The 13,220-nt window shown below is 31.7% G+C and overlaps 1 protein-coding gene across 2 annotated transcripts in view; it reads right to left on the bottom strand.

Moving 5' to 3' along the window:
- KLHL1 (kelch like family member 1) overlaps window positions 1-13,220 on the bottom strand; it is a 374,004-nt gene that overhangs the window by 178,455 nt on the left and 182,329 nt on the right. For both annotated transcript variants that reach the window (XM_019945984.3, XM_019945985.3), the window contains one exon: window positions 8,644-8,840. In XM_019945984.3, coding sequence (XP_019801543.2) covers window positions 8,644-8,840 — 197 coding nt within the window. The remainder of the gene's footprint in view (window positions 1-8,643; window positions 8,841-13,220) is intronic.

Here is a 13,220-nt window from a genome sequence, read left to right as displayed (position 1 = left end):
TTTAATTATCACAGAATAGAGATAATATACATCACTTTAAATTATTAATATTCAAAAAATTTCATTTAAGTTGGTAAATTTTTGACAGTATTTCAAATTATTAATGTGTAAAACTATTCATTTACTCTTTCTTTCAAATATCATTTATCATGTGTCTACAATGAGTAAGGTGCTATCCTAAGAACTAAGAGTATAACAGTGAACAAGTAAGATGAAGTTTGTGGAACTTATGGAACATGCAGTCTAGCTCTGTGCAGAAAATTTAATACATTAGAGTAACTTGGGATCTGGGAGGAACATCTGATACTCTATTAGAAGTTATTTTTCCCTTGAATTGTGTTTAGTTGTACAATACATTTCTGAAAATATTTTTTTTTTAAGGAAATGATCTGCCGCATCTTTATACAGCCCTGTGTACAAAGGGCAAACTGGGCTTCCCCTTAGGCAAGGATTGATTTTAGCATATTTCTTGTGAACAGTAATCGATCCCTCTTCCTTTTATTCCTCTTTTAAAAAAATACTATTAAAGATCTTTAAGCACAAGTATAGTCCTTAACAGAAATGACACTGAGAGAAAAATTGAAAAGGGAAACATAAAAAAAAATTAGTTCCATGTTATGTGATTCATTACCTCAGCAAATAAGTATAAATACTTTATAAGATTAGTTCATGATGTGCAAATTTTTGTAATAAAGTGACACTTTCATATACATACAAAATCAGACTTTTTCACAGGCGTTTAAAAAATCAGAACAAAAGCAAATTATTGATTTCATTGTTGAAGAACTGTGATTTGCAAAATGAAAAGACACTGTAGCCAAAAATTTCTGGCTTTTCCTTCTTCTGACATCACCTAGGAAGCCCTTTTTGAACTATTTTAATAAAGTAGAAATATTGGGACTTCTCTGGTGGCGAAGTAGAAATATTATTTATCACAGAAGGAAATTCTTTACATTAAATGATTGAAATAAATGCTAAGGAACACTTATGAGTTACTATGAAAATCCTTTAGATGTGGGTTTATAGGATATTTTTTAACACTATTGTTCCTTCTTGGAATTTTGTTGGTTATATTGTTGCTGCAGAATCAATTCAAGACATATAGCAACTCTATAAAAATTTAAATCTGCTACAATAAAAAATAACTAATACTTTTTAATAATTTTAATAGTAGATTTTGTGTACATGTGTGTGTGTGGTGTGACTTTATAATACAACTGTGTGCTGAATCTTTGTGTTTTAGAAGTAGCTCAGTAGAAGAAATAAAAATAAAATTAAAGTATGAAAATGAAAGAATTCTTACAACAAATGGAATGTTTTTCAAGTAGATGAATATTATCTTCTTCACCATTATCAACAACAACAAAGCAGAAGGATACATTTCTTAAAATAGACTGTCTTTGATTTGAATATGAAAGCCTAAAATGGAAACATATTTGAAGAGCATCTGAATAGAAGAAATGGACTGTGCCTAAAATGATCCCTTAAAAAGCTTATAATTTTCATAGGATCCTCTGTGATTATGCTTAATTAGTCTTCAAAACTGTCATAAATGCACATTTCATTGTGGTTATTTTCTAGAATCCTAACAATTACAAAGTTCTATATAGTCAAACTGCAATTACATGAGTGAATAATTACTTCTTATAATATCACTATTTATTATACATCTCTATCAGTTTATCTGGTGTAATCTGAATATCCTCTTTGTGTACAACACTAAACAATTTAAAGGCAATTTTTAAATTGCCAATTTTTAAAAACTCCTCCACTCAAATCAACTTCCAATCTTAGACAATAGACTAGAATTTTACCAATTCACAAAAAACTCACAATTTTACCATTTGTGAGTTAGAACACAAATGAAAACTGTCTTTGCAGAGTTGTCAGTCTAATTTAGCAACAAAACAAGTAAAGAAAATCATACACAAAAACAGGACAAGAGGAAATTCCTTTCTACGCAGGCCTCCACATACTTCCTTACTGCTTGTGAGGATTAAGTATTGGTGGTAGTTGTCCTCCGAGCCACTCATTGTACTCACCCAGAACCTTCATTTCTTATCAATTTACAAAGAAATTCTGAAAATCAAATTTGGCTAATTTTCAATGTGACACATTTATATACTGACTTAAAATCATTACTCACGCCATGTATGTATATGAGATACTCAAAGGACTAACACAAAGTAATGAATGAAAGGAAAAAATGAATATTCAAAGCAATTTTTAGTACTAATATATCACATAGTAGTCCTGAGTAAAATATGGATGAAGTGAACTTTATTTTGACGATGTAGAAAAGCAAAGACATTTAAATTTCATTTGTTCTACCAGAGCAAACTCTAATTTATGGCTTATTAGAAGGGTTATTGGTAAAGATTTTTTAAAAACCATGCTGCTGGCTAGAAACCATGAGAAATGTCAGGTATTTCAAAACCATAAACAGAAACCACATAAATAAAGTTTGTCCATTTTCTCTGGCATTGCTTTAAGGGCTATGAAAGACAAGTAAACCATGTACAGGAGATTTTAGAGTCTGGACTCTGGAAGGGTCACTGCTCTTATCCTGAGTCTGGAAGGCTGTATTCTCCAGCTCCGAAATGCCTACTTTTCAAAGCTACTGATTGAACATAGCAAACTCTAATTAGTCTTATTGCCACTGCTTCTGCCTCTAGCACAAACACTGTGGAATATTCCAAGTCATGCTGGTAGCACTGAGCAGAAAGTGAAGGTGAAGTGAACAGGGGAATGAAAAAACTGAGGAGCAAAATATTCACGGAATTCTTTGGTCTCATCTATGTTTCAGGTTTATAGTGTCCACTTGTCTCAAGTAATCCATGTTTTGAAATATCCTGGATATCAGAAATCTAATTTGATATACTGGATAAAATGTAAATTTATTAGCATATTAGATAGAGCTTGAAATTTGTGGTAAGATAGTACCAGGCTTAAATCCCCATTCTAGCATGTTCAATCTATTACTCCTGAGTAGATTATTTAACTTCCTAAGCCTTAGCTTTGCCATTTTTAGAATGGATATAACATACCTTGCAGGAGTTGTGAAAGGATTAAATTTCAAAAGTTTGTTTAACATGTAGAGCAATGCCTGATATATACTATATACTTAACTTGTGCATCACCAGCACCAGTAGTGCTAAGCATTGACATCAAACAAAATGACAGAAGCTAAAGCTACCTCATTTTCTCTTTTTCTTTCTCACTCACCCAGTACGTGTGTGTAAATATCCATGTAGACCTCTAATGAAGTACTAACATTCTTATTCTTTCTTCTTGATTTCTTCTAATGCTAATCTGGTGATTAGTCAAAATTAAATCTTGGCTTATACTTGCTCAAAAACTTTCAATGTTATACCATTATTTTAAAATAAAAACACAAATATATAACAAAGTCTCCTTAACCCTACAAAATTTTGTTCTGCCAAAATCTCAAGCTCATTGTCTCCACCTCTTCTTTGCCTTTCCCACCATCCCATCACACTTGAATTTCCTTAAACAGAACAAAGCACCTTCCCACCTCAGATCATTGGTACATGCACTTACCTATGTCATGAATATTCTTTAAGTCTTCATTTGACTAATATCTGCTTCATCTTTTACAACTCAGTTTTTGCATCACATATTTAAAGAGGCTTTCCCTGTTTCACTCTCCTATAGCATCCTATAATTTTCCTTTGTAGTATTTACCATACATATAATTATCATTCATGGTTATAATTTCTTTGCTCCAACATATTCATCTTGACTGTAAGGGCAACTTATGCCTATTTTGGTCACCATTGTATCCCCAGGCCACCTTCTACAGCTCCTGGTACATAGCAATCAGCAATCACTACCCCCTTCAACAATGAATGCTATGTACAGACATCTGTCTAGGTTTCCAGGTTATAGAAAGTTAAACAAATGCTACCACATTAATGGTGGAAGTAGGTAATAACAACACTTAACAACAAATATATGATATAAAGGTGGGAATTAAAGTACTCTACAAGATATAAGGAAGTACTCTACAAGATATAAGATATGAGGAAATAGAGAGTTTTGAAGGTCAGGTCACTTTCAGTAGAATATTCAGATATGAGATCTTTGTGGAAGTGACGTTTGAGCAGAAAGCTGAATGAGGCAGAGAAAGGATATAAATATTTGGTAGAAGAGTGTTTCCAGCAGAAGGAAGAAAGAACAGCACAAAGGTTATCTGGTGATATTATGCTTGTTATAGTCACAAAACAGCAAGAAGATCAGTGTGGCTGGAATTGTGTGAACAGGGAAAACAATGATAGGAAATATGATTGGAAAGAAAGTTAGAAAAAGACCATGGGTAGTCTCGTTGAATGACTGAATTCAGGAGTACTGAGAATCACAATTCTAAATATCTATGAGAACTGAAGAAATTAATTAATATATTAATTTCTGATAGGTGCTGATAATTTACAGGTGCTGATAATTTGCTGGGACAAAATGAATCTCAGTGGAAAGAATTGTTCTCTGTCACAAAAGTTGCAATATAGTTGTGAAGACCAGCCATAAAGACATAAAAGATAATTGCATAAGAAAATTTATGGTGACATCATATAATCCTAAGGAAAGGAAAACTAAGAATTTAAATGAAGGAGAGAATGTCATGAAAAGTTTTTAAATATTTCTTAGGCATGAATGAACTTACCTGGAAACTGAGGGGTTATTTAGAATTAGATACCAGAGATTCCAGAGAAGCGAACTATTGTGAGTAAAGTACAAGGGAATTTACAGCACATATTTAGAAGAGGTGAAATTAATTCAATGCATTTTTAGAAAAAATGCCCAGATAGTTGTTCAGAAGTTAGGTATGCAGAAACATACCTATCAAAATATGGAGTTTAAACCTGCTATTTGTGGGTATGTGTTTAAGACATTGTTGAACTAGGAAAGCAAGCCACTCTGTGTTCTAAGTAAGACAGATTTTGGATAGGGAATTTGAGACCTAAATGGTCTTTGAAAGGGCCATGAAAGTGAAGGTCAGGGAACTTTCTGCTAATGATCTCAACCTTCAGTTCAATGTGAAACGTTCTGAAAAGTACTATGCAAAGGCACTGAGTTCCTCAAGAACCTTCCATCAACTGTCTACAGTCTTCCATCAACTGTCTCAGTCTACAGCAGTGAAGCCAATTGCTTTTAAGGGCTCACTTAGAAGTTACTTCAAGTTTCCATTGTCCACATATCTGCCTGAATCTGCGTGTGGAGAAATAATGGCATTTTCTCTTCCACCTTCTATACCTTACCTGAATGCCTCTTATGGCAAACTCTAACCCAGAACTGTATGGAGAGAGGATTTCTTAAAAAATGAAGATCCAGGAGTCTCCTTTAAAGGTAAAGCTGACCTTGGAAGGAAGTAAGGCTGATGATCAGTAGAAATAGATAAACCAGCATAGAAAGAAAAATCAGAAGACTGAAGTAGAAGTTTGTACTACTAAAGTGAAAAACAGAATGAAAAAGCACTTAAACACTACTGTTTTAAATGAAAGCTCATTCTATCACATACATGAAGATACCTATTTTCATGCCCTGATATTATTCAGCCACATGAACCAAATTTGTTTCAACTTTTCTTCATATGACATGGTTATAAAATGTTTATTATTCTTGTTATTCTCATCTATTTCTGTTTGTCACTCTCTAATATTTTTAAAATGTGATGTCCAGAACTAAGAACAGGTCTCATAATGAACTCTGTCTAATAGAGAACTATTTCCTTCAATTATTTTGTTGCTATCTGTATATTCACACAGCCAAAGTTTAAATTAATGTTTTAGAATATATTTCACACTTCTGCCTAATATTGAGCTTGCAATCAGAATTTTCCAGTATTTTGCACATGAACCACTGCCAAGCAGGGTCACCTTCCCTGAATCAATTTTGGAATCATCACACAAAATCAATAGCTGAAGCCAAATAAATAAGTGAAATTTCCAAAGGAAACATAGCAAAACATATAAAAAGCAAAGACATACAGACAGCAAGTTAAGATCTGGATGTTGAAGATCAAGTTCATATCTAAAATATTTTGACAAGGAAATTGAAAATTAGAAAAGAATGTTACTTATGAAATAAGCAAAGAATGCATATTTAGATGCAATAAATAAATTAATTCAGTACCAGAGGTAGTAGGAAATCTGAGATGATTTGTTACTGAAGTAGTTAAGAAGAAGAAAAAAATAACATAATAAGTTTGTTCAAAAAGCACAAATTAAGTAGATTAGATGAGGAGATATGCAGGATTAAACACAGATCAGAAGCAAATATGTGGTGAGAAATTATAATACCAGATACAAACACTCACTGTAAAGTGTTAGAACTGAGAGAAAATAACGATCTAGGAAGACAACTGGTCAGTAAATTTTCTTCATTAAAATAGTAACCCAGGAACATTGGGAGAACACTGGAGCTTCATGTTTCCAAAAGAATTTGAAATCTTTTTAATTTCAATAGACATGACACAACATGTGATCAATTCATAGTCTCAAAAATAAATTAAAATAGTTATTTAGAATGTTGAGTGTCTTAGCTAGAACTCTTATATGTTTCTGTTTTACACATATTTTACTACAGAATATAAATTTTAATGTGTTTAAAAATATATTGTTACTATTGTGTGATAAATTGCAGATCAGTCCAAGCAGCTGCAAGAAAAACATTTTTATTACTAAATTAATAATTTCGAACTAGACCAGAAGGAACCACTATCCCTCTGGATATGGAGGCATATTGTTCTTTGGCTTAGCTAAGCCAGGAACTCCTAAGAGTAATGAAATGTGCATAATTAAATGACTGCAGTTAGACTTTGATATTTTGGTTGATGAAGTATTTGTTTACATTGATTTTATACGGTTCATATAATTTCAATAGTAGTACTGTGCCCTGTCATGGAATATTTTGAAAAAAGAATTTGAAAATAGAATTACAAAGCATGTATCTCCTTCCTTTTATTTCTACATTTTCATTTAATTTACTAATCTGCTTAACAGATTAAAGAAGAAAATTAAAATAATATTGAGATTCTGTCTAAGAATAACAATGAGAAGACTTTTAAATGGCTGACTGTCTTTAGTAATTTGAAAAGGTGTTAAAGCTCAAAATAAGAACTTTTAAATAAATAGCAACTATAAAGCTTAATGAGATTTATTTCATATAAATTCTTCCCTTGAGGTGAAAAAAGAAATTTCTATACTTTACAATTGGTTGTTTCAATAATAAAAATCAAATCATTAATAATGTTAATAATAATAACAATAGCAAAAATGGCTAACATTTTATATAGAGATTGCTACATTCCAGGTACTGTATTAAATAATTTTAGAATGATTATATCTAGGGTATGAAATGATGGGTGTGAAATTGTTGTAACTGATTACTCAATTCTATAATGGAGATAACATTAAAAGAAACACACTACGAAGTACACATGCTTAAAGTCTAAAATTCAAATGACTTTTAATATCTCTTATAAAGCTGTTAAAATACCTACACATATACATAGTTTGTATATATAGCAAAAAATTAAAGAGAAAAATACAAAATAGGCTTATAGTATTTTAGGACTATTAACTGACTGATATTCAGTCAGTTTAAACTTTTTATGAAAATAGTACAGAAAGTCAAATTTTTAAAAAAAATAGATCAGTTGATCTATATATCTAAATATTTTCCCTTAGTATACTAGTTCCCAGGAGTTCTGAAATCCAATATTCACTATAACAATAAATACTTTAAATATACAGTATAGATATGATTTTTTTCTCCACAAATCATACAGGCAAATCCATACCTAACATATCATGCTATGATAAAAAGTGTATTAAATATCTGGAGTGCCATTACAAAATACCATAGACTGGGTGGCTTAGACAACAGGGGTTTATTTCTCATAGTGCTGAAGGCTGAGAAGTACAACATTTAAGGTATAGGCTGATTGGGTTCCCTGGTGAAGGCTCTATTCTTAACTGGCAGATGGCTATCTTCTCACTGTGTCCTCACATGGTAGTGGAAGAAAGGAAGCAGACTCTCCAGTGTCTCCTCTTATAAGGGCACTAATCTCATCATGAGGGGCCAACCATGATGACTTCACCTAAACCTAATTACCTCCAAAGTCCCCATCTCCAAATAACATCACATTTGCAGTAGGACTTCAACATTGAATTTTGGTTGATAGAACTCAGTCCATGGCAGAGAGGTTGTTAGAAAAATTCAAAAGAAAAACTTTTGTGGCATAAACTTCTAGCTCTTAACTAGAAAGAAAAGGGAAAAAATAGGGCAGCTGTGGAAGTGGATGCAAAAAGATAGATATGCCAGGAGCAATTAAGAAAAAAATCTTTTAAGCACTATTTAACATCCCGAGTATCAATATCTATATCTATATTGCCTATAAAATGTAAATAAAACTATAACAATAATAAAGTCCATTGTGTGATGTCATTTTTTACTTTGAGATTATTAAATATTATATGGTACATTGTGCCCCATGATAAAAATGTGCCAAAGATGCAAAACTAATTTTAAACTTTAAAAAGATTTTTAACACAACAACAGTAATTATTTTAACCTCTGATAAAACAGCTATGTCTCTTTTATTTAAAAATTAAATTTCCTTACCATTGTGTAGCTGTGGGCCACTTTCATTAATTCAATACATCCTTGAGCATCTGCAAATGCTCGGATTCCTAAACAGTTAGATGGATGCAAGAGCTTCATGAGGAAATGGCAGCACACTTCTACTACTTGAGGAAGCTGAAGAAGAGAAGCTGCAGCAAGAAGGTTTTCAATGGTTTCTTCCTTTAATTCCAAGCAACCTAAACATTAAGTGAAAAGAATTATGAAACTGTTCAAAACATGAAATAACATGTACCATTCTATTACTCAAAACATTAGTCCAGTCTTCTAGAAATGATCTGAACCTAAATTGATAATCCAAATAAATATAACTCATGAAAAGCCAGCAATTGTTTTCAACATCTTGCATTTCTTAGTTTGTGTAATGTTCAGAATCATGTAGTACATACAAATGCAGCTTCAACTAAAATATCTGTATCCTATTGAACAGGAATTATGGTTGTTCCTTTGGTTGTGGATTAGGAAAGAAAAAAAATAGAAATATTTCACAACACATGACTACAAGCTTAGGAGAGAAAAGATGTACTAACATTTTCTGACAATATATGTGTATAAGAATATGAAATACCTATGTATGGATAATGAACATATGTATATGTATCTATAAATACCTGTGTTGTATGTTGCTAATATTGTATTTAACTCATTGTGCCTATGATTATAATTTCCTATATTTTTTCTTTCTTTTTGGTCAGTTAACTTCAAAAATTAAGCTCTTTAGCGTTTCCCCTTTTTTCTAACTATTGGAATAACTTATTAAATAATGGAGCTATTCCTGGACTGTTTATAAATCTCATCTGTGAAAACTTCTAGGCTGAACTATTTAGGTTATATTTCATTTAGCAATTCAACACATCTTTAATAGGTATAGTTCCATTCAGATTTTCTATCACTATTGGGTGAGGTTTTCTAGGTCATACATTCTCAGAAATGGTTGATTTCATCTTAATTTTTGTGACACAGATGGCTACTCTTCACTAGAAATATCTCCACTCATTTTTCCTGAACACAGGGTCAGGCCACATACTGCCATGACACATGTCAGTGGATGTGTGTTGCTACCACACTGAGGCATTTATGATGTGAGTGTGCTTCATCCCTACTCTTGCTCTTCTACCAGCTAACTGAAGACAGAAAAAAACCCTCGTGGATAGAGGCTACACGGGAGCAAGGAGCCTGAGCTCTGAATCCATGCCCAGTGCTATGAGCTTCAAACAGCAATATGCAATGTTTAAACTAATAATACTCCCAAAATAAACTCAAGTTTATACTTGTGTATGTACTTGAATGCAATCCCAAGTGTCTAAGTTTGAAACTCAAGTGCAAAACCATAGGGAAAAATAATTGATTAACCTTTATTATTAATATGTTGTCATCTAAATTAGAAGGATATTCTTGCCAGCTGAAATATATTTTCTAACTTTGTGATGCTACTGTAATTTTTTCTTAGATATCTCCTTTTTCCATCATTAGCATTTATTTTTATGACATGTAAGAGAAGTTGTCTACTTTCAAAAATTCAACTTTCAAGGACAGAATATTTATTAAGAAAAGTCTCATAAACAGAATGCCTTTATTTTTTCCCACACCAAAGTTTTTGTTCTGGATTTTTTAAAACTTACAATAATTTGCAAGAATAATACAATAAGCAGTTAAAAACCTCTCACTTAACTTCACCAAGTGTTAACATTTTGCTATATTTATCTATATGTGTGTGTGTTTATACTGTAGTTGCTGAATAATTTGATGGTACTTCTAATCAACCTGTATTTCACCCCTGAATACTTCAATGTGTCTCTAAGAACAGAGCTTTCTCCTACATAGCCACTCATGAATGTAATTCTTTACACTCACGAAATTGATACAATAGTATTTGCTATAATGCAAATTTCCCCAAATGTTCAAATAAGATGCTTTAAAGATTTTATTTTTAAATTCAGAATCTAATTAAGTCTCATTACATTAACTTGTTATGTCCCTTTAGTTTTCTTTAATCTAGAACAGTTTCCCAACTATTTTGTCATTCACATTTACATTACTGAAGGGTTCAGACTAAATGCTTTGTAGAATTCCTCAATTTAGGTTAGTCATATTTTTTCCCCATGATTAGATTTAACTGAAAACTTTTTGGCAGGAAGACTGTACAGGTGATGTTGTACCCTTTTCAGTGCTTATATATAGAGAGGTCCATAATGTCAGTATATCCCACTGTTGATGGTGTTAAATTTGGTACCTTGTTTAAAATACTGTCTGCCAGATATCTTCATTTTAAAGAAACTCTTCCATTTATACTTAATAAGTAATCTGTTGGGTGAGGGACAACTTTGCTTTCAAACATGACATTTCACCCATAACTTAACATGTTTAACAGATGAAGAGCATTATGTTTTATTTATGAGTTTCATTGAAAGAATAAGAGAGCAAGGAATCTAATGCATATTTCAAAGTATCACAAGGGATGTGATGAAGAAAAAAGAAAGGTAAAGTGGATGCAATAAATTGAAAGGAAATTAAAACTCTTTTTATTACATATAAATTTCCAATTAAATTAGCTATCTAAAGTTTAGTTTGGTATAAAAGAGAGACACTATCAATAATAAAAGTTATTAAACTTTCAAGATTCTAAAAAATGCACAAGGACCCTGTTCAGATATCAACTAGTAGAACATTGAGTATCATGATCAATTTGACAGAGGAGACATTTGCCAATAGTAATAAAATTATCTAAGGTGTTTATGTTTCACATTATCAATAACTTTTTCATTCAATAATAATGTCAAACAAAATCTTCATCTGCAGTTGAAGGATTCATACCAGTTTAAATGATTTTAAGACTAATTATATTAGTGCAATTATAGATATATATGTTAAAGTTTATAAATATTATAGTAAACATCAAAATAAAGTATTCTACAAATTATGGAAACCTATATTTTATATAAACTTTAGCTGATTTACAAAATGTATACCTATACTTATAAAAATAAAAAAAATATAAAATATAGAGGAGCTAACATGAATACTATAAAATCTGTTATTATTTACAATTGATTATAAGCATAATAATTATATACATATATATATATATATATATATATATTTAAAATGTCATGATTTAAGACCTTTGGAGGAATTTTACCTAAAAGTTTTCAGTAAGATTATCAAGAAGATATTTGTATGCTTTTTAGCATAGATTATATGAAAATCAGCTTAAAAAGGATATGGTTTCAGTTGGCATGGTTTTTATAGATTCTATTTTTGTTGTGATTTCAGAACAGTGGGAGAGTGATTTTCTTTAATTTTAATTGATTAGTTATTCTCAATAACATCTGTTCAGAAAAGAATTAACACAGCAAGCCTGAACTGCTCTCCTTGAAAAGTCCTACTTGCAAGATTTGCCCTTGACTAGTGCCTGAAAACTTAGATTTCAAGAGGGTTCCCACCATTAAGTAATATAAATGGCTCACTGTGCCTAAACTGTTTGTGTAAGCATTATGGTTTATGCTTAACAACTGCTTTCCTTCTGGGAGTCTTGAATTTTGGTATATACTAAGCAGAGGTTGCCTATGTGATTAGCCCTCAACAAAAACCTGGGACTCCAAGTCTCTAATGAATCTCCCTGTTGGCAGCAACTGACAGGTTTCGTCATAACTCTTTGCAAAGGAAATTAAATGCCTCCTGTGCTATTCCACTTGGAATGCTGACCTTGGAAGTTTGCTCCTGGTTTCCCAAGGACTATGCCCTGTGTACCATTTCCCTTTCCTCATTATTCTTTGAACCCTTTTGATATAACAAATCAGAGCCATTGGTTTGTCTGTATGCTGAGACTTGTGAGCCACCCTCTCATGAATCATCCAACCTGGAGGGTTAGTCTTGGGGATGTCTCAACACAGCATTCTAATTAGAATAGTTGGGGTGGTGGGTGATGTTTGAGATATACTGTGCCCATGTGTTGGAAGATACAACATTGCTAAGATTTCAACTGACCCCAAATTAATCTATAGATTTATTATAATCATATTTAAAATCCCAGCAGACTTTTTGTAGAAATTGCAAAACTGATCTAAAGTTCCTATGTAAATGCAATGACCTAGAAAAACCAAAACAATTTTGAGAAAGAACAAAGTGGGAGTAATGTCACTACCAGATTTTAAGACTTTTTACAAAGATATGGTAATTAAAATTGATTGCTATTGGTCTAAGTATAGACAATAGATCAATGGAAAAGAATAGATTCTAGAAAGATTTTCAAAGGCTCAAAAAAATTCAACTGAGAAAGGATAGTCTTTGAATAATGGGTACAAGCAGGTAGGCATGTACAAAAACTTGTGTTTTAATCTGTACCCCACAAAATATATAAAATTTACTCAAAATTGATCATAGTCCTAAATTTAAAACTTAAAACTACATATCTTCTCTAAGAAAACATGGGAGAAATACTGTGACTTTAAGTTAGTTAATGATTTCTTAGATAAAACATCAAAAAGCATAATCCACAAGAAAACATGGTAAATTGGACTTTATAAAAATCACTACAAGTGACAATAGTAAAGGAACAA

Source organism: Tursiops truncatus, chromosome 18 (assembly GCF_011762595.2).
Source record: "Tursiops truncatus isolate mTurTru1 chromosome 18, mTurTru1.mat.Y, whole genome shotgun sequence".
NCBI classification, from domain to species: Eukaryota; Metazoa; Chordata; class Mammalia; order Artiodactyla; family Delphinidae; genus Tursiops; species Tursiops truncatus.
Note: the sequence above shows the minus strand (reverse complement) of the source record. Positions and strands in the feature narration are given on the sequence as shown.